The sequence below is a fragment of the Rhinopithecus roxellana genome, chromosome 18 (genome assembly GCF_007565055.1).
Source record: "Rhinopithecus roxellana isolate Shanxi Qingling chromosome 18, ASM756505v1, whole genome shotgun sequence".
NCBI lineage: Eukaryota > Metazoa > Chordata > Mammalia > Primates > Cercopithecidae > Rhinopithecus > Rhinopithecus roxellana.
The window spans coordinates 55654782-55673685 of record NC_044566.1 but is presented as its reverse complement, the minus strand read 5'-3'; the positions used below and the strand labels follow the sequence as shown (position 1 = coordinate 55673685).

The window sequence follows — 18904 nt, the reverse complement described above, 5'->3', positions numbered from 1 at the left end:
TAGCTGATGAATGCTGGGCTTAACACCTAGGTGATGGGATGATCCGTGCAGTAAACTACTATGGTACATGCTTATCTATGTAACAAACCTGCATGTCCTGCACATGTATCCCTGAGCTTAAAATGAAAGTTGAAGAAAAAAAGTAACATTATTTATGAATAAAGTTATATTTTTTCATTAAAAAAAGGAATAAATGCTTGGTTTCTGTTCAATTCAGTAAAGAAGTGTACTTTTTGTTCTTTTTCTTTTTTTTGATGACAGCAAGGACATAAAGTGTACTTTTGACATGAATGTTGGTAGATATTTTTGTTTAATTGAGAAAAAACAAAAGTGAAACAATTAAGATGTATGTAAGATCTTCACTTGTTCAAGGATGTGATGTAAGCAATTTCTTTGCTGAATTGCATGATAGTTTTCAAATGCTGAAAGAGTATTTCCTCAGTTGTGGGGGTTGGATATTCACAATGTGACAGTTGCAGACAGAATACATTTTCAGTTTAATCTTTTTTTTTTTTCTTTTTCTTTTTAAGATGGAGTCTCGCCTCTGCTGCCCAGACTGGAGTGCAGTGGCAGAGCCTCGGCTCACTGCAATCTCTTCCTCCCAGGTTCAAGCGATTCTCATGCTTCAGCCTCCTGAGTAGCTGGGATTGTAGGTGTGGGCCACCACACCTGGCTGATTTTTGTATTTTTAGTAGAGATTTCACCATGTTGGTCAGGCTGTGGTTTTGAACTCCTGACCTCGTGATCTGCCTGCCTCAGCCTCCCAAAGCGTTGGGATTACAGGTGGGAGCCACTGATCCCGGCCTTAAATTTAATCTTCATTAACATTTTCACTATCAGTTTCTTAAGTGCAGAGACAATCAACAATAAGTGTAAACCTGCTTTGTAGCATTTGATAATTTCCCTGGTGTAAATACTCCAATAGTGGCTGATTTCAAGCAATCAACATGACATACCGAAGGCAGAGTTGGGAAAATGTGCAGTAACACACCACTAAATAATATTTCCGTATACAGATACGACATAACCTTAAGAGCACAGATAATGATAAAACATAAAATAATTAGAAAATGAAGAGTTTTGAGATTTGTAATCTTTGTTTTTTTGTTTTGTTTTGTTTTGTTTGTTTGTTTATTTATTGAGACGGAGTCTCGGCCTGTCACCCAGGCTGGAGTGTAGTGGCGAGATCTCGGCTCACTGCAAGCTCCGCCTCCCAGGTTCACGCCATTCTCCTGCCTCAGCCTCCAAAGTAGCTGGGACTACAGGCGCCCGCCACCTCGCCCGGCTAATTTTTTGTATTTTTAGTAGAGACGGGGTTTCACTGTGTTAGCCAGGATGGTCTCCATCTCCTGACCTCGTGATCCACCCTCCTCGGCCTCCCAAAAAGTGCTGGGATTACAGGCGAGAGCCACCGCGCCCGGCCGTAACCTTTGTTTTTAATATAATCTTATTGTAAGTTCATGTAGTAAGATTTTTAATAATAGCAGTGTTTAATTTTTCTGCTAATTATACTTCTGAAATGTTAGCAACCAGGTATCATCAGTTGGCCCTAGCACACCACCGACTGCCAAGTTTTACTAATGAGGAAACTGAGGCTCAGAGAGGCTGTAACCAACTTGCTGTAGTCACACAGGACAGTACTACCTAGGTTGCTCTAATTCCAAACCTTCTCCCTTCCACTTGCCTCTCTTTAAAACATAACTGATCTACCTACATGTCAGCACCCAAACATCTTTATGTGAAGGGATTTATAGTTTGTTGAATAAAGTCATTGCTTTCCGGTAGGTGGGATGGGAAATCTGACCAGGCGAAAGAACAGGATGAAGGGAAAAAGAATATCTACTTAACAGTTCAGGATACGGCAGGATGTTTTCTCTCCTGGGATTTGGACAAGCCAAGATTTAACAACCAGCAATTACCCAGCAACTGATAGAACTGATAGAACATTCATTGTTTTTTTTAAACTTTTGCCATTCAGTATTCCTTTTCACACATTTTCACTCTGTGAAATGAAAACGTTAAGACTTATCTCAGCAGCCACAGCAAAGAGCAAGTATTAAAAATCAAGTGAGTTTCCAGGAGAGAAAAACAAAGTTAACCCTCAATACAAATACAACTCGGCCAAAGGTGTGGCCCACCCCTCTCCGCTCCACTATTTTCAAATAAGTCATTTCTGCCTTCATGGACTGCGAGCTAGTGGCTCCAGGCTGTGACACCACTACATCCCAGCTTCAAATCTCCCCTTGCAGGCAGTTTGGGGGTAAATAATAAAATTAGCATCCTAACACTACAAGTCGTGAGACTGCTCAGGAACAATCTTAATTTGCTTACTGGAACTCCTGTAGAAGATGATTTGAACTGCTTTAGATACAATAGGTTCAGGTGGCGCTGCCTTGCCAACCACAGCCCCGCAGACCCGGTCTGCAAATCCCCCAGCCGGCCGAAGGGGCCGGATCCGCACATGCGCAGTCAGTCCCGTCGGCTGTGCGCTCAGCCCCGCCCCCAGAGGCGCCGCGCTCCATGACAGCCAGCGGGCGTACACACGCTGACGCCCAGGCTGCGGACACGCAGGCGCAGTCGGGGCGCCTTCGGGGCACCGCTGCTGTTTCCCGTAGCGTTTCTTGAGTCTTTATTTTGCAAAGTGCCGCTAGGCCAGGCAGGTGCTAAAAGGCCGGAGTCGTGGACCCCGGCCAGGTCTCAGCAGCATGGAGGCGCAGGGTGTCGCGGAGGGCGCGGGGCCGGGCGCCGCCAGCGGCGTGCCCCACCCCGCGGCCCTAGCCCCGGCTGCGGCTCCCGCCCTGGCGCCAGCCCCGGTGGCGACCGCGGCCTCGCAGTTCACCCTGCTGGTGATGCAACCCTGTGCTGGGCAGGACGAGGCCGCGGTCCCCGGAGGCAGCGTTGGGGCGGGCAAGCCCATTAGGTACCTGTGCGAAGGGGCCGGGGATGGCGAAGAGGAGGCTGGGGAGGACGAAGCGGACCTGCTGGACACTTCGGACCCTCCAGGGGGAGGCGAGAGCGCGGCTAGTTTGGAGGATCTGGAGGACGAGGAGACCCACTCGGGGGGCGAGGGCAGCAGCGGCGGCGCCCGGAGGCGGGGCAGCGGCGGGGGCAGCATGAGCAAGACCTGCACCTACGAAGGCTGCAGCGAGACCACGAGCCAGGTGGCCAAGCAGCGCAAGCCGTGGATGTGCAAGAAACACCGCAACAAGATGTACAAGGACAAGTATAAAAAGAAGAAGAGCGACCAGGCCCTGAACTGCGGTGGGACTGCCTCGACTGGCAGCGCGGGAAACGTCAAACTCGAGGTATCAGACTTAGCCGAGGCCTAGAGGTGGGCGGTGGAAGAAGAAACCCAATCTTAACGCAAACCGCATCTCCAGGGCCGGCCCATCCGCTTGCAAATGGGCTGGGTTGCAGTGACTGGGTTAGTGGTTGAGAATTAGAATGTTTGCCCTAAATTAAAGTTTATACCAACATGTGCAAAGCAGTAACAGTTCTGTTGCACCCATATGATAGGTGCCGAAATTTCAGTAAAAATAATGTGACATCGGCAGAGCTGTCATAGATCTGGGATATGGCTGGAAGGACACAGAGTAAATGTTCGGTCTGGTTCATCGCTAAAGGAGACTTAGGAACCTAGATGAAGTTGGTACTTCTGAGAAAGTCATCTCTTTCGGTTTTCACTACTCTGTTCTCAGTATCCAGTTCTCAGTACCTCTATTCGTAATAGTCCTTTATTTAATACTTTGTTTTTAGTGTCCTGTTCTGTTAACCCTCTTCCTAGTACCCTATTTTTAGTACTACTGTACTCAGTTGCCTGTCTGTAGTACCCCTGTACTTAGTACCCTTTTCTTACAACTCCGTTCCCAGTACCCCTATGTTTAGTCCCTTTTTCTCATGTTCTCACTACCCCAATACTTAATATACCTTGTTCTCAGTATCCTTGTTCTTAGTACCCTGTTTTCACTATCCCTTTTCTTAGTACCCCTGATGGGGGGAAAAAAAGGATGATAATGGAGTCTTAAGTCTCAAAAAACTTTTGGATTGTTTGATTTGAACTGAGTTCAAAGGTAAAACCAGTGTTCTGGAGATGGACTTCTGGGTGCAAAGCCCTGTTCCATCATTTGCTGGCTGTGTGGCTTGAATAGGTTATGAAACTCTGTAAAATGAGCATTAAAATAGTATGTCATTCACAGTGTTGCTGTGAATATGTGAGCCATTCCATACTGAGTGTTCACATGGTGTCCAGCAACTGGTTAAAGTTTGCAAACCTTTGCTGTTATTATTGTCATTGTTAGTGGTATACTTTGAGGCTGTCACAGATAAGCAGATATTTCTTCTTGAGAGAGCTATGTAATCCCTCAGTGTAGAGAAAAATTTAATTTTGTTACAAGTGATCCAAGCCAAGTATGGTGGCAAGTGCCTGTATACCCAGCTGTACTCGGGAGGGTGAGGTGGGAGGATTGCTTGAGACCAGGGGTTCAAGGCTGCGATGAGCCTTGTTTGCATCACTGCACTCCAGCCTGGATGACATAGCAAGACCCTGTCTCCTTAAAAAAAAAAAAAAAAAAAAAAAAAAAGCGGTCAAAAAATTTGTTTCTTTAACTGCAAGCTGTCTTAGGGTCTTAGGATGTATTCTAAGTCTTTAAATTTCTTAGTTTCCGGCTGAACTTGAAGTGCTCCATTACTAAAATATTAGACCTTGTAATTGTTTACAAATGTAATGTTCTAGGCCAGGCACAGTGGCTGATACCTGTAAGCCCAGAACTTGGGGAGGCCTAGGAGGGAGGATTGCTTGAGCCCAGGAGTTCGAGACCAGCCTGGGTAACATAGGGAGACCCCCATCTCAACAAAAAATTTTAAAATTAGCCGGGTATGTTGTCACATGCCTGTAGTCCTAGCTATTCAGGAGGCTGAGGTGGAAGGATCATTGAGCCCAGGGAACTGAGGCTGCAGTGAGCCAAGATTGTGCTGCTTCACTCCAGCCTGGGTGACAGAGCAAGACTTTGTCTCAAAAACAAAAAGTATAATCTTCTAAATATTTCCAAAATCTACAGTTGCCAGTGTGTCATACTTAATTCACACTGGTTAGGACTGAGTGACTTCTCTTTCCCTTAAGTTTTAATCTTTTGGAGTAAGAGGACTCCTTTGAGTATCTGGTGACTTAATGAAGACTCTTCCTAGAAAAATCCACTATGTAACTTTAATTTTGCATACTAATTAATGGGCTCAGGACTTCTGTAATCTTAGTTTAAAAACCCCCTCAATCCATATTCTTGTTAGATGTTTTACCAACTCTCTAATTACGGGGAATTAGAGAAATAAACACCTGGAAAAGAATGAAAGTTAGTAAAAGTGATCAAGTTTCTTCCTCAGTATGTTCCACAGGTGCTCATTTGCTTCAGAATTCTTTGGAGAGGGAGAAAAATAACACTTTTTTTCTTTCTTTCTTTTTTTTTTGAGACAGTGTCTCACTCTGTTGTTGCTCAGGCTGGAGTACTGGTGCGATCTCGGCCAACTACAACCTCCACCTCCTGGGTTCAAGCAGTTCTTGTGCCTCAGCCTCCTAAGTAGCTGGGATTATAGGCATGCACCACCACCCCCAGCTAATTTTTGTATTTTTAGTAGAGACTGGGTTTCGCCATGTCGGCCAGTCTGGTCTCGAACTCCCGATCCTCCCACCTCAGCCTCCCAAAGTGCTGGGATTACAGGTGTGACCCACCACACCCAGCCTAGTAATACTTATTTTCAAGAAAGAAGTAGTTAACCTATGGCTGCTTACATTTTTTTTTTTTAAACTACCTAGCATTTACATCTACAGTAAGGAAAATGTATAAAAGGCAAATAGATACTGAATTAGAGTCTCTCTCTGCACCTCCCACAAAAAGAACCTCATAATTTACTATTTTGTTATTTATTTACTTATCTAATTTTTAGAGATGGGTCTCACACTGTTGCCCAGGCTGACCTCAAATTCCTGGGCTCAAGTGACCTCAGCCCTCCGAGTAGCTGGGATTACTTCACCATTGCACCCAGCTTCACTATTTTGAAATAATTTGCATGACTTTTTAGGGAAGGGAATTAATTGCTATAAGCAACAAGTAATAGCTTACTATCCAATTTGTCTTATATTGTGGGATACTTTATCACTTCTGAGGAGGTAACAAGATCTGTAAGTCTTTATCTTTGTTAAACTGAGTGAGTGTAAAGAAAATAACAGTGCCAGTCAGGATGTAGTAAGAGCCAACTATATAGTCCGGTTTTAGTATTTCAGAGGAGGATAGATCATTGCAGGCTGAGATACTCCAGAAAGGCTTTGCAGAGGAAATGTGACTCAGTATAAACCAGAAAGGATGGGTAATAGTTTACGCTTCATGAGCTGAGTTTCTTATGTTTCAAGCACTGTGTTAAGCGATAAATGGAGTCTGACAACCTTTCAGCAGTGGGATAGGTACTATGTTTTACATACATGGAAACTGAGGCACAGAGAGGCTAAAGAATTTGGCCTAGGTCATACAGCCAGCAAGTACTGTACTCAAGCACAAGCAGTCTTATTCTAGAGCCTTCACTTTTACCCCCTTACTATACTGCTTCCCTAGAATTCTGGTAGATAAAAGGAAAGAGAAGCACATTTTAGTAAAGAAAGAGAAGTAGGAATACAGAAAACACTTTTGTGAAGATAGCAAGTGGACTATTCTAGCTAAAATGTAATAGTTGAGTGGAAAATTCATGAGAGAAAAATTTGGAAAGATAGGTTGAAGCCAGTTTTTTATAGTGTTGAATGCCAGGCTATGGGATTTGGGTTTGGAGTCTTTACATGAAGTGATAATTAGGAAGTAGCAGAGGACCCTACCCTGATGGAGTGGGTTCAAGTTGAGAGCCTATAGATTTTGAGACTATTTCGAAGATCATTGTAGTAGGACTGACAGGTGATGACGGTATCTTCTGCTATGTTGTGAGCAGCAAGATTCGAAATTAAGGTCTCTATTCCAATGAAGGATTTATTAAGGTAAAAAAAAATTAAAGAAATTAAGGTTTCTAAAATTATTTCTTACACAAGCTGAGGTTAAGTGAGGAACAAGTGTGTATAATGTCTACTCCACCAATCTAAGAACTGTGCTATATGAGAGACACATAAAGGGACTAGGGATAAATGAATTGACTTCTGTTGGTGGGACTGTTGTTATTAAATATCTGAAAAGCTATCATTTAAGAGAAGGAGTGGACTTATATGGCATAGTTCTGAGGTAACTGGGACTCTTAGGCATAAATCACAAGGAGTATGTATTTCAGCACAGCTTAAGTAAAGCTACCTAACATTCTACCGAAATATCAGAGCTATTCAAAACCAAATGAAGTGTGGCAAAAGTTGGTAAACTCTGTAGGACAAAGAGCATTGAAAGTTTTTGAAAAAGAATTCCAACGTCTGTACAAGTTTGGACTAGATGACTAAAGGTTATTTTCACTGCAAGCTTCTCCATCTAATTCAGTATCTAATATTTTGTGATATTAACCTTTTGAATTTGCATAGTGAGGTTGTGAGGGCGGAGGGTATGGTACCGTCAAGTCAATTTCAGCATTCCATTATCTTGCAAATAAAAATTAAAGAATCTCATAAATAAAATCAACTCGGGGGTCGGTGGGGGAGGAAGAAGTTATTTTTGTTTCCTCTGGGTATTAGAATTTTCTTTTTACAGTTGTTATGTGTTGAGGCCTAAAATGTTTAGGGATGAAATGTTTTTGTAATATAAGGTTGGTAAACTTCTCATAATGAAAGAGATTAAGAGAATATTCTCATAGATAACTCAGAGGCCGGTAGAAAGAAGGCCAAGAGGAAAAAACAGCATAGATAATATTCTAAGTAAAGAACGAAGAGGTTAAATTCATGTAAAGTATGGCTTTCTGGTAAAACATTTATAGTTTTATATTTACTTCGTAAGAATTTTGGATGTGGTATTGTAGCATAGTTTTGTAAGAGTCAGAATATTTCAGTCAGCTAAACAATATTTTGTTATGCCAGCACAACTGCAAGTATTTAAGATGCAGTCAGGTAACTGGGAGTACATATTTGGTAATAAGTGCGGCTGATTTTGTTTTTGGGCAGTTAAATCTCAGGGTAATGGTATCGTTTTAGGACTTACCTGTTTTGTTCATACAGGTGGCAGGAGACTATACTAGTGCTTTTTCAAGCAAGTTTATCCAAATTTTGAAAGATTTGGTTATCAATTGCTTCTTTAAACAATATTTTACTACTCCCCCATTTGTTTTGGTTGTTAACTGGGTAAAAGCTATCAGATATCTTATTGAGCAGTGTATAATTTGCCTCTGAGTTCATATATTTCATCCAAAGGCAAGATTTGGATGCCTTTTATGTTTTGGCCTGGATAGCATCATAGAAAGAGAATGGTCAATTCCACTTGGCATTTTTTGTAATGTTGAAAATAGCTCACAAGTAACTCTGCCTCAATCTTAGTGGCCCACCTCTCACACTGTTACTCTATCACACTGTATCACACACTATTAATTCTGAGACCTGTCAAGAGACTAAAGAACCCAGGTTGAAAATCAGGTGGGAGAGGGAGCGAGAAGGAATGTTACATCAAATTAACTGCCAGTATCTTGCCTATGATAATGAAGAACTTTCCAGTTCTACAGAGACTGGGCAAGAAGAAGGAAGAAATGCAAAGACCTGTTCATTACCTCTTTGAAATACCTGTAATCATGACTTATTACATTAACTGTTTATCTATTTGCATTTTTATCATTTATCCCAGGAAAGTGCAGATAACATACTCTCCATTGTTAAACAAAGAACAGGATCTTTTGGGGATCGTCCTGCAAGACCTACTCTTTTAGAACAAGTGTTAAATCAAAAAAGACTGGTAAATATCTGTTTGTAAATCAGTTATAAATGTGTTAACAAACGTTTTTTGTTATAAATGGAACTATTGAGATTTTTGAGATTTTAGCGCATGACATCACACTATACATCAAAATAAATTCCTAATAAGGAGTCAAAGTTTTAAAAAAAGAATCGAAACTTTACCTCAAAAATCTGTAACGAGATTTTTTTTTTAGCTTATATAGACAAAATCACAGGGAAAAGATTATAAACTTGACTACATAAAAATGAATGCTATAGTCAAAACTAGTGGCAAAATGCACAATAACCTAGAGCAAAAATATGTACAACAAGTATAAAAGACTGTGGTTATTGTGGCTGGTATTTTATCACATAAAATATTCCTGGTTGGGCATGGTGGTTCATGCCTGTAATCCTAGCATTTTGGGAGGCCAGGTGGGAGGATCACTTGAGGCTGGGAATTTGAGACCATTCTGGGCAACATAGTGAGACCCCATCTACAAAAAAATTTAGAAAGTAGCTGAGTGTGATGGTATGTAGCTGTAGTCAAGAGGCTGAAACAGGAGGATTGCTTGAGCCCAGGAGCTTGAGGCTGCAGTGAGCTGTGATCGTACCACTGTACTCCAGCCTAGGCAACAGAGCACCCTATAAATCACTAAACATGATCAGTTTCCTTATCTATATATAAAATATGTTTGCCTCTTTGACAGCTTCAGTCTTAACTGCAAAGAAAGGTTATTACAACAATTCCTATAATTTGATGAGGAAAACCTTTGACTTCAATACATTGCAAAAGATACAAACAGAAAAAAAGGCGGAATACCATTAATGATCTGGAAAGGTGCTCAATATCAGTAAAAATAAACAAAAAGTGAAAACGGTTTACACGATTACGCACAATGATGCAATGATGTTGAGACTTTCATGAAATGGGCATTCTCCTGCAGTTAATGGCATTATATATTGGTATAGCACTTTCGGAAAGCAGTGGGCATTATGTACCAGGAGTCATCCCTTTTGACTCAGACATCACATTTAATATGAAGGCATTTACAGGACGTAAATCCTAAATATGGATGGAGTTAAACATAAAGATATTGCCAGGAATATATTTATCATAAATAGTAAAAAGGTAATTGAAACAGCCTAAATGTCCAACGGTGTCGTAACAGCTAAGATGATTTTTAAACAAAACTATTTAATAAATAGAAAACGTACTAAGATATAATACATATAATGTTAAAATCAGGATTTAATGATAGTATGTTCCCTTTATTCGGTTTATCTTTTTGCAACTTATTGGGGCCAAAGATGTTTTCTTTATAAATTTATGTAAGTATTTTATTATAAAAACATATTGGCCGGGCGCGGTGGCTCAAGCCTGTAATCCCAGCACTTTGGGAGGCCGAGACAGGTGGATCACGAGGTCAGGAGATCGAGACCATCCTGGCTAACACGGTGAAACCCCATCTCTACTAAAAAAAAAAAAATAGAAAAAATTAGCCGGGCGAGGTGGCGGGCACCTGTAGTCCCAGCTCCTCGGGAGGCTGAGGCAGGAGAATGGCGTGAACCCGGGAGGCGGAGCTTGCAGTGAGCCGAGATCCGGCCACTGCACTCCAGCCTGGGCAACAGAGCGAGACTCCGTCTCAAAAAAAAAAAAAAACAAACAAACATATTAAGGGAGACTGTGGCAGGATGATTGCTTGAGCCTAGGAGTTCAAGACTGCAGTGAGCTATGCTCCCGCCACTGCACTCCAGCGTGGGGAACGCGGACCCTGTCTCTAATAATCATATGTTAATCATAGTCTGTTATATTTGTTATATTATGACAACTATATTTTAAAATGATGAGTGTGCAGAAAGGTATTGGATGTTTTGGAGCAGTTCTATTAGTTTTTTTCCTCAAATTTTGGTATATACCTATATATATACACACATATATAAATGCACACCTATACACACAATTTTAAATTTCTTTATGAAGACTTAGTTGGCTAATGAGAAACTTGACTTCTAGCACTAGTTTATATGTATGTACAAACTGGCATTTAGCTGCTCTTTTCACATGTGGCCCCCTTTCATCTCCATTTTTTTTCTTGCTATAATCCTGGGTCAGTGCTCTTTGTTCTTACGTATTTCAAGAGATATTTGCTGGCATATTATAGAAGGCGTTTCCTTTGTGCACAAAGTCACCAATAACAGACTTCACCTGTTATTTTTAGGTTTTAGTATTTTGATGTGTGACATCACATTATTTTCAGTTTGCAGCTTAGTTGCAGTGCATCAGATGTAAAAGTGATTTTGATTCAGGCATATTTTAGTGAACATATTGTGCCATGTGTAGGGATACATCAGAGTAATTTCATAGCATGAAAACAGTCTAATCGCATAGATTAATGCTATTAATAATTTTTTTCTTTTCTTTCTAAGTCGTTACTAAGAAGTCCAGAAGTAGTGCAATTTTTACAGAAACAGCAACAACTATTAAATCAGCAAGTTTTGGAGCAAAGACAGCAGCAGTTTCCAGGAGCATCAATGTGAGGGAACTTATCAAGAACATCTACATGGTTTTTATCTTACTGTAATAGATGAGCATATTTTTTTACTAAACATAAATGGGGTAATAATATATGCCTGTAGAACATAAACATTTTCCTGTAAATGTATGTGTGCATTTGGGGATAAATAAGTATTGCACTTTGTGCATCTAATCTTTCAGATTACTATGAGTTTGAAGAAGTCAGCTTATCTTTCCGAAATAACATTTAATTATAATGTTTTTTAAAAAGATATTCCTCTTCAGTCATTGTTACTGAAGGTAATGAAGCAGTTACTTTCTGTGGAAGTCATAAAGTAATCTAGCTCAGTGGTTCTCATCAAGGGTCCATTTGATTGTCATAGTGACCTTGAAAACCACTGGTTTTTAGTGAGTGGTCAGGAATGCTAAATGTTCTGCAGTATCAGGGGTAGTCCCACATACTAAGGATTGTCTCACCCACAGTGCCAATAACACTCCTAAGAAATGTTGATGGCTATTTTGTGGTGCTAACATGTAGTTGGGGCACCTATAATTGGGTTCTTTTAATAACCTTTCTTTGCAGTTAAGACTGAAGCTGTCAGAGAGGTAAGCACATTTTATATAGATGTAAGGAAAGTGATTATTGTTTAATATCTGTGAATTTAGGATGTGCATCTCTTTTTCAGAGGTGTGCTAGTAAAACCTGAGGGATTAACTAAGCACACTGGGATGTGTCTCCTACAGTTGGCTTCTGTCTTTCATGTTACCTGTTAGTGTTGATCTCTTAAAGCAGACATTTCTTGTTTGTTGAATTTGTGAACAGTATAGATCTCAGCCCACCAATGCCAAGACAAAATTATTTTTCTTATACTTATTTTTATTAAACAAAATGAAAAAGATCCTTTTCAAAAAGGAGGTCCTGAAAATAAAACTAACAGTCCAGCATTTTGTCATTGTTTTTCACAACTGAGCTATCTCAAAACTGCTATTCCTATGTTCAAAAATGATGGGTAATCTGGATACTTTTTTCTTATACTTTCTCCTAGGAAAACTTTAAAACTTTAAAAAGGCAAACCTACCAATAGGAATAACAAATTAAATGTCAAGAGAATATATCCAATATTAGGATATAAATGTATGTGTCTCAAGTTTAACTATACAAAAATTTGTTACTTGTTTTTTAAACTCTATATATAGTTAAACTTAATCATGGCTGTTCTGAGAAGTACTTATGGAAAGCAAGAATGTTTTTGTTCATTTTTTAATGTGTGTGTTTTTACTTGCATATCTGTTCAAAATGCTTTTAACAAAATTAATTCATTAAAGTCCAGTGGTTGACCTTTGAGTTGGCTGATTTCTTTATTCTGTTCTTTAGTTTATTCTTACTAGACGCAGAGGAATTCATCTACTGTCTGTTATTAACTGTTAGTTTATTCTCATACTTAGGATGTTGAGAGTTTTTTTGACGCTTAAGTTACCCTTTATGGTGAAAAACATTAGTTTATGCTTCTTCAGATGGAATAATGGGAAAGGAGGGAATTGGGAAATGGATGGAAATGGGAAAGGAGGGAAGAGAATAGCCCAGTGAGAGCTGAATGAAAAGGACTGAATTTAAATACGTGTAAGAACTTGGTGGTGATGAGCAATTGTCAGACGTAGGATAGCTAACTGAGAGACTCAGAATCTTTTACCAAGGATATTTTTAGGATAAGGTAGCTGCCTGTTCATGCATTTGGATAAGAATAATAGGACAATACTCAACACAATTTAATTATTATCTGCCACATTAGACAGTTTTTTACTTTATAAAATGATCAGTAAAGCAGTAAGGTTTATTTTGGGTAATTTATTGCAGTGTGTCTCTGGTTTTTTATCCTTGTGTTCACTCGTGCCATTTGCCCTGTGACTTTGCTGCTCCTCCTACCCGTTGAGCTTGAGTTTATTTACCTACCCCTTAGATCTAGAGGACTGGCCTTGTGATTTGTTTTTGCCAATAAAATGCAGAGGACACAACACGATGCCAGCTCTGAATAGACTTCTGAAAGTTTTGAACATTTCCACTTGTTTTTTTAGAATCCTACCCTGCCGCTGTGGTAAGAAGTCCAGCATAGCTTCCTGGATAATGAGACACATAGTCCAGTCACCTGTATTGTACCAGCTAACAGCTGGCAACCAGCCACACATGTGAGTGCTACATGAGCTGTCCAGCCAGCCTGCCAGCTGACCACAGATATACTTGATAACCAACTGCGATCAGCCAAGCCTGGCCCAAATTTGCAAAGCCACCCAATTGACCTGTACATTTGTGGGCAATAATAAATGCTTATGATTGTAAACCACAGAGTTTTGGGGTGGTGTGTTATGCAGCATTTTGTGACAGTAGTTAACTGATACACCTAGCTGCTATTGTTGCAAAACAAATCACCTGAAAATTTGATGGCTTGAAACAACAATTCATTATTATTTCTCACAGTTCTGTATATGATTACTGTGATTTTAAATAGCTGTGCAAATGCTTTCAAGCTAGGTGTGGCAGACCATATTTTTCAAAGATGTCTGCACGGTATCTCTCACCCCACATGCTCTTATGCATTGTTGTCCATTAAGGTATAAATTTGCTTTTTCTACCCTTTGAATCTGGGCAGGCTTATGACTGCTCTAACAAAATATGGCACAAGTGATTCTGTGCCAGTTCATTTGAGGAGATATGATAAATACAGATGTGGTCTATTTGTAGTAATAAGAACATAAAGGAATTCACAGCTTCCATTTTCCAGCAAAGTTGGAAGATAAGTCATATGATAATGTGGGGTGCAGGAAGTAGTAAGGGACTTTAGAAAGAAAAAATTAGGAAGATACATTAAAGTCAGTGAAAGAGACGGCTGGTAGCGGCTGGGCACGTTTGCTCACCAAAGTTATCCCAGCACTTTGGGAGGCTGAGGCAGGCAGATCGCTTGAGGTCAGGAGTTTGAGACCAGCCTGGCTAACATGGTGAAACCCTGTCTCTGCTAAAAATACAAAAATCAGCCAGGCGTGGTGGTGCATACCTGTAATCTCAGCTACTTGGGTGGCTGAGGCAGGAGAATTGCTTGAACCCAGGAGGCGGAGGCTGCAGTGAGCTGCGATTGTGCCACTGTACTCCAGTCTGGACAACAGAGTGAAACTCTGTCTCAAAAAAGTAAAAACGAGAGATGGCTAGTAGCTAGTAACCTACTAGTAGTCCTCTGAGAGCATTTTTCCCCTTTTTTTATAGTGGTAGAATTTTGGGTTGGGAACATAGCCACATATAACCATATAGCTGATTCTCACATACCATGCCAAGGAATCCAGACACACAATGATGTGTACGATTCTATTTACGTAAAGTAGAAAAGCAGGTGAAACTATGCTGTCAGAACAGAGCGGCAGGATAAAATGCCCGTGGCAGCAGGATACAGTCTAGAAGGCTTGAAGAGGTTTCTGGTGTTCCAGAGATGCTTGCTTTTCCAGTTGCTTGTTAGGCATGTGTGTTCTATTAGTGAAAGTTCAACACGCTACGCATTTATGATTTGTACTTTTCAGTATGTATTTTACACTTCAATTTTTTTAATAGTTGATTTTCTTTTTTTAAGACTTTCTCAGCTACCCCTGCCGTTGAATGTGGCCATATGAGTAAATTCTGGCCAGTGGGATGTAAGCACAGGTGATACGTGCAACTTCCAGATGGCACCCCTTAAAAAGAGGCACAGCCCATTTCCTCTCTTCCTCCATCTTGCCTGGAATGTGGACAAAACAGTAGAGCATCTATGGGCCAAATGAGGGTCATTCACTGGGGAAGGTGGAATAACAAAATAGAAGGAATCTATGTCCCTGGATGTCCTCAAGGAACTGAGCCACCACACTAGCATGGGATGCCCTGTCTTTCAACTACTTTGGGAAAAAGAAATGGAGTATATTGTTTCTACTGCAGTTATGATGATGGTATAACCATGGTTATTAGTATGACAGCCTGCCAAATCTGTTTTCTAAATAATACTGTAGGGAAAAGGATTGACAAGTGGCACTGAAGACTTGGCCTACTGGAAACCAGGAATTTGTAATGGCAATCTGCAGTTATGTGACACTGTGTCACTGGGTTCAGCCATCTGTAGTAGTAGGAAACATAGATGACAGGCTTGATGTAGGGTTCATTTGGTGGAAGGAAGTAAGGGATGAGGATGTTAGGATGCTTCTGAAAGGAGTAGGAATAGGTTTGAGCTGAGCAGAGAAGAAATGAGGCTAATGGAGACTGGAGGTTCCTATGGCATTGCAGTGTAAGTGTCTGAAGAATGAGAGAGCACAAGGGATTTCAGCTAGGAGTCTGTGGACTCAGGAAGTGAGCAGTACTCATTACAATCAATTAGTGACAGCCCCAATTTTTATTCTATAATAAATCTTTATCAATAAATTTGGCCCTTAGAAATGCTCAGCAGCTAGACCATAAGGCTTCCGCTTGAAGAGTTGATTTGGAGCAATTAAATAAACAAGCCTTTAGGATTTAATGGCAGGAAAGTCACTCAGGCAGGACCCACCTCAAGGAGAAGCTCAAAGCATTTTGCTTCAGCTCATCAAGCAGAGCTCTGGAGCATTGCAAAAAAATGATTTTAAAAAATGGCAAGACAGAAAAAGTAGAAAACTATGGAATAATGTTTTGCTTCAGGTGTAGTTAATGCAAACTGCCACAAAGAAAAATTGGGGCACTGGTGGTGTGGGATGGGAGGATTCAGTAGTCAGGAGACAATCTTTTGTTGAAATTATCTTTTATATTGCTTGAATTCTTACCATGCATATATGACCTTCTCAGAAATGTTGTTCTTACTACAAACTAAAAAAATATTGTTGGAAATTGGTGTCCAGACGCGGTGGCTCACGCCTGTAATCCCAGTACTTTGGGAAGCCGAGGAGGTGGATCACCTGAGGTCAGGAATTTGAGATCAGCCTGGCCAACATGGTGAAATTCTCTACTGAAAAAAAAAAAAAAATAGCCGGGCATGGTGGCACACGCCTGTAGTCCCAGCTACTCGGGAGGCTGAGGCTCTCATGAGAATCACTTGAACCCAGGAGGTGGGGACTGCAGTGAGCTGAGATTGCACCGCAGCACTTCAGTCTAGGCAACAAAGTGAAACTGTTTCAAAAAAAAAAGAAAAAATTGAGATGTATAGATAACTTATACTTACAGTTATTGCTCCTTTGTTTTCTATTTTTCTAAAAAATTTCGAAAAATTTTTTACTTGTGAATCTTTACATATATGTGACACTTATTTGTAGTGAGATTTCACCTTGGAGTTTACAGGCCGTCCTGGGGTCCAAAATATATACTTCCCTGCTGGAGATACACCAAGAAAGTGTAATCTAAAGACAATATGACAAAATCTGCCAGTTTTCTAGCACTTTATAGTTTTCAAAACAATTCTGCATATTTGCTTGCTCTCCACAACAATCCCATAATGCATGCACAATTATTAGTTTATAAACACAGAAGCAGACTTGAAAAGGTCAAATCGCTTGCTCAAGACTGCACAGCTATTGGACTTAAATCCAGGCCCTCTGATTCCAAATAACTTACTGCACACTGTTGTAAGCTTTCGTCATAGGCCAATGCAATCTAGACATGTCCCTTGCATTTTGGCAGTGGATGCACCATCATTGGGCCATAAGAATAAAGCCTTTGCACAAATTAAGCCTTGAGTTTTGGAATGTGTTAAAAGACAGATTTTATGTTGACCCTAATTATGCACTCCCTACCCTTTGAAAATTGCTAATAAAAACTTTTTGGTTTTACGGCTCAGGGAGCATCACGGAACCTGCCGACATGTGATATCTCCCTCGGACACTCAGCTTTAAAATTTCTCTCTTTTGTACTCTTTCCCTTTATTTCTCAGACCAGCCTATACTTCGGGAAAATAGCAAAGGACCCACGTTGAATTATTGGGGGCGAATTTCCCCCAACACTTGCTAACATGCCATTGGCCAAATTAGGTCACACAGCTAACCCAAAGTCATGCAGGTGGCCATCAACACTGGGATGTGTGTGGCTCATTGGAGGCCATTGAAGTAAAACCTCCCATAGTTACACAGTAAGTCAGCCAAATTCTTGGTTTATTGGACAGCTGACAGCTGTAAAAAGGACCCTATGTTAATGGAAATAGATACAACCTAATAACATGAACAATAATGGTTTTTAACCATTAACTTCCAGTGATGATGGTTCTGATTAGAGCACAAGATAACTAGTGAAATGAGAGTTCCCTTATCCCCCTTGCAGGCATGCAACAAGGGTATGGCTCACTCCTTTGGTCTCCCTGTTGCTCAAACCCATAGGAGGAGCATGCAGACAGGCAGGTGCAGAGGCCTTGGGGAGCGCTTTTGGGCTTTGGTCTCATGGCAGCATCTAGGGATGGCTGGCTGTGACTCCCGAATCCCAAGTGGACGTGCGTTACAGTGTGCTCTTTCAGGTTTGCCGTCTGCAGATGGATTATGTTAATCAGCTCGATAGACCCTGTGCCTTATCGCAAGGGCAGTGTCCAGTGTGACAGCTTTCTGTACCCCATGTTCTTGCCCAGCATATCAGAAGAATCGGATGACACATGGGCTTGAAGGATGAGTGCAAGGTTTTATTGAGTGGTGGAGGCTCTCAGCAAGATGGATGCAGAACCGGAAGTGGGGGACGGAAAGAGAAGGTGCTCTTCCCCCGGAGTCCTGCCGTTCTTGGTTGACATTGAGACGCCTCTTCCCTTCTCTGCCGTGCCGCCCTGCCACTCCCACTCTTTGTTACTCTCTGCCACTCTCTTTCTCTGCTCCTGTCAATGTTCAGCCACTTGTGTCTGTGCCCACTAAGGTCTCAGGTTTATATGGCCATGGGATGGGGGCATGGCAGGCCAGACTGGTCTTGGGAAATGCAACATTTGGGTGCAAAAACAAGAATCCCTGATCTCACTTAGGTCCGTGGGCACAGGCCCAAGGGTGGAGCCCTCACCTGGGACCCCACCCTTCTCTACCCAGCACTTCCCTGCCTCCCCTCAGTATCAGTAGTCGAGTCTTGTGATAGGCTGGATAATGGCCCCCCAAGATATCCATGTGCTAATTCCCAGGATTGTTGATGTTGTCTTATGTGGCAAAAGGAACTTTGCAGAGGTGCTTAAGTTGAGCATTCTGAGATGGAGAGATCAACCTGAATTATCTGGATGGGCTCAGAATGTAATCACAGGTGTCCTTACAAGAGGAATGCTTGCTTACAGAAGAAGAAATAGGAGATGTGATGATGGAAGCAACAGGTTAGAGAGATTCAAGAAAAGCATAGCCAGCCAAGGGAATGCAGGCAGCCTCCAGAAGCTAAAAAAATAAAAATTAAAATTAAAAAAAGCAAGAGAACGATTCCCCCTAGAGCTTCCAGAAGGAACTAGCCATGCCACCACCTTGTCATTATCCCAGTGAGACAGATTTCAAACTTCTGGACTCAAGAACTCTAAGGGTAAGAACTGTACAATAAATTTATGCTGTTTTAA

General features: G+C 41.1%; 1 protein-coding gene across 2 annotated transcripts; it reads left to right on the top strand.

The window, feature by feature from the left end:
* Positions 1-2538: 2538 nt before the first annotated feature.
* On the top strand, positions 2539-12726 carry RFXAP (regulatory factor X associated protein). Of its 2 annotated transcripts, XM_010383094.2 has the most exons (3): positions 2539-3305; positions 8775-8882; positions 11294-12726. In XM_010383094.2, the coding sequence occupies exons 1-3, from the start codon at positions 2706-2708 to the stop codon at positions 11402-11404; spliced, it is 819 nt and encodes a 272-aa protein (XP_010381396.1). In that variant the 5' UTR covers positions 2539-2705; the 3' UTR covers positions 11405-12726. The 2 variants fall into 2 exon arrangements, with proteins under 2 accessions (XP_010381396.1, XP_010381397.1); XM_010383095.2 differs by lacking the exon at positions 8775-8882.
* Positions 12727-18904: the final 6178 nt, after the last annotated feature.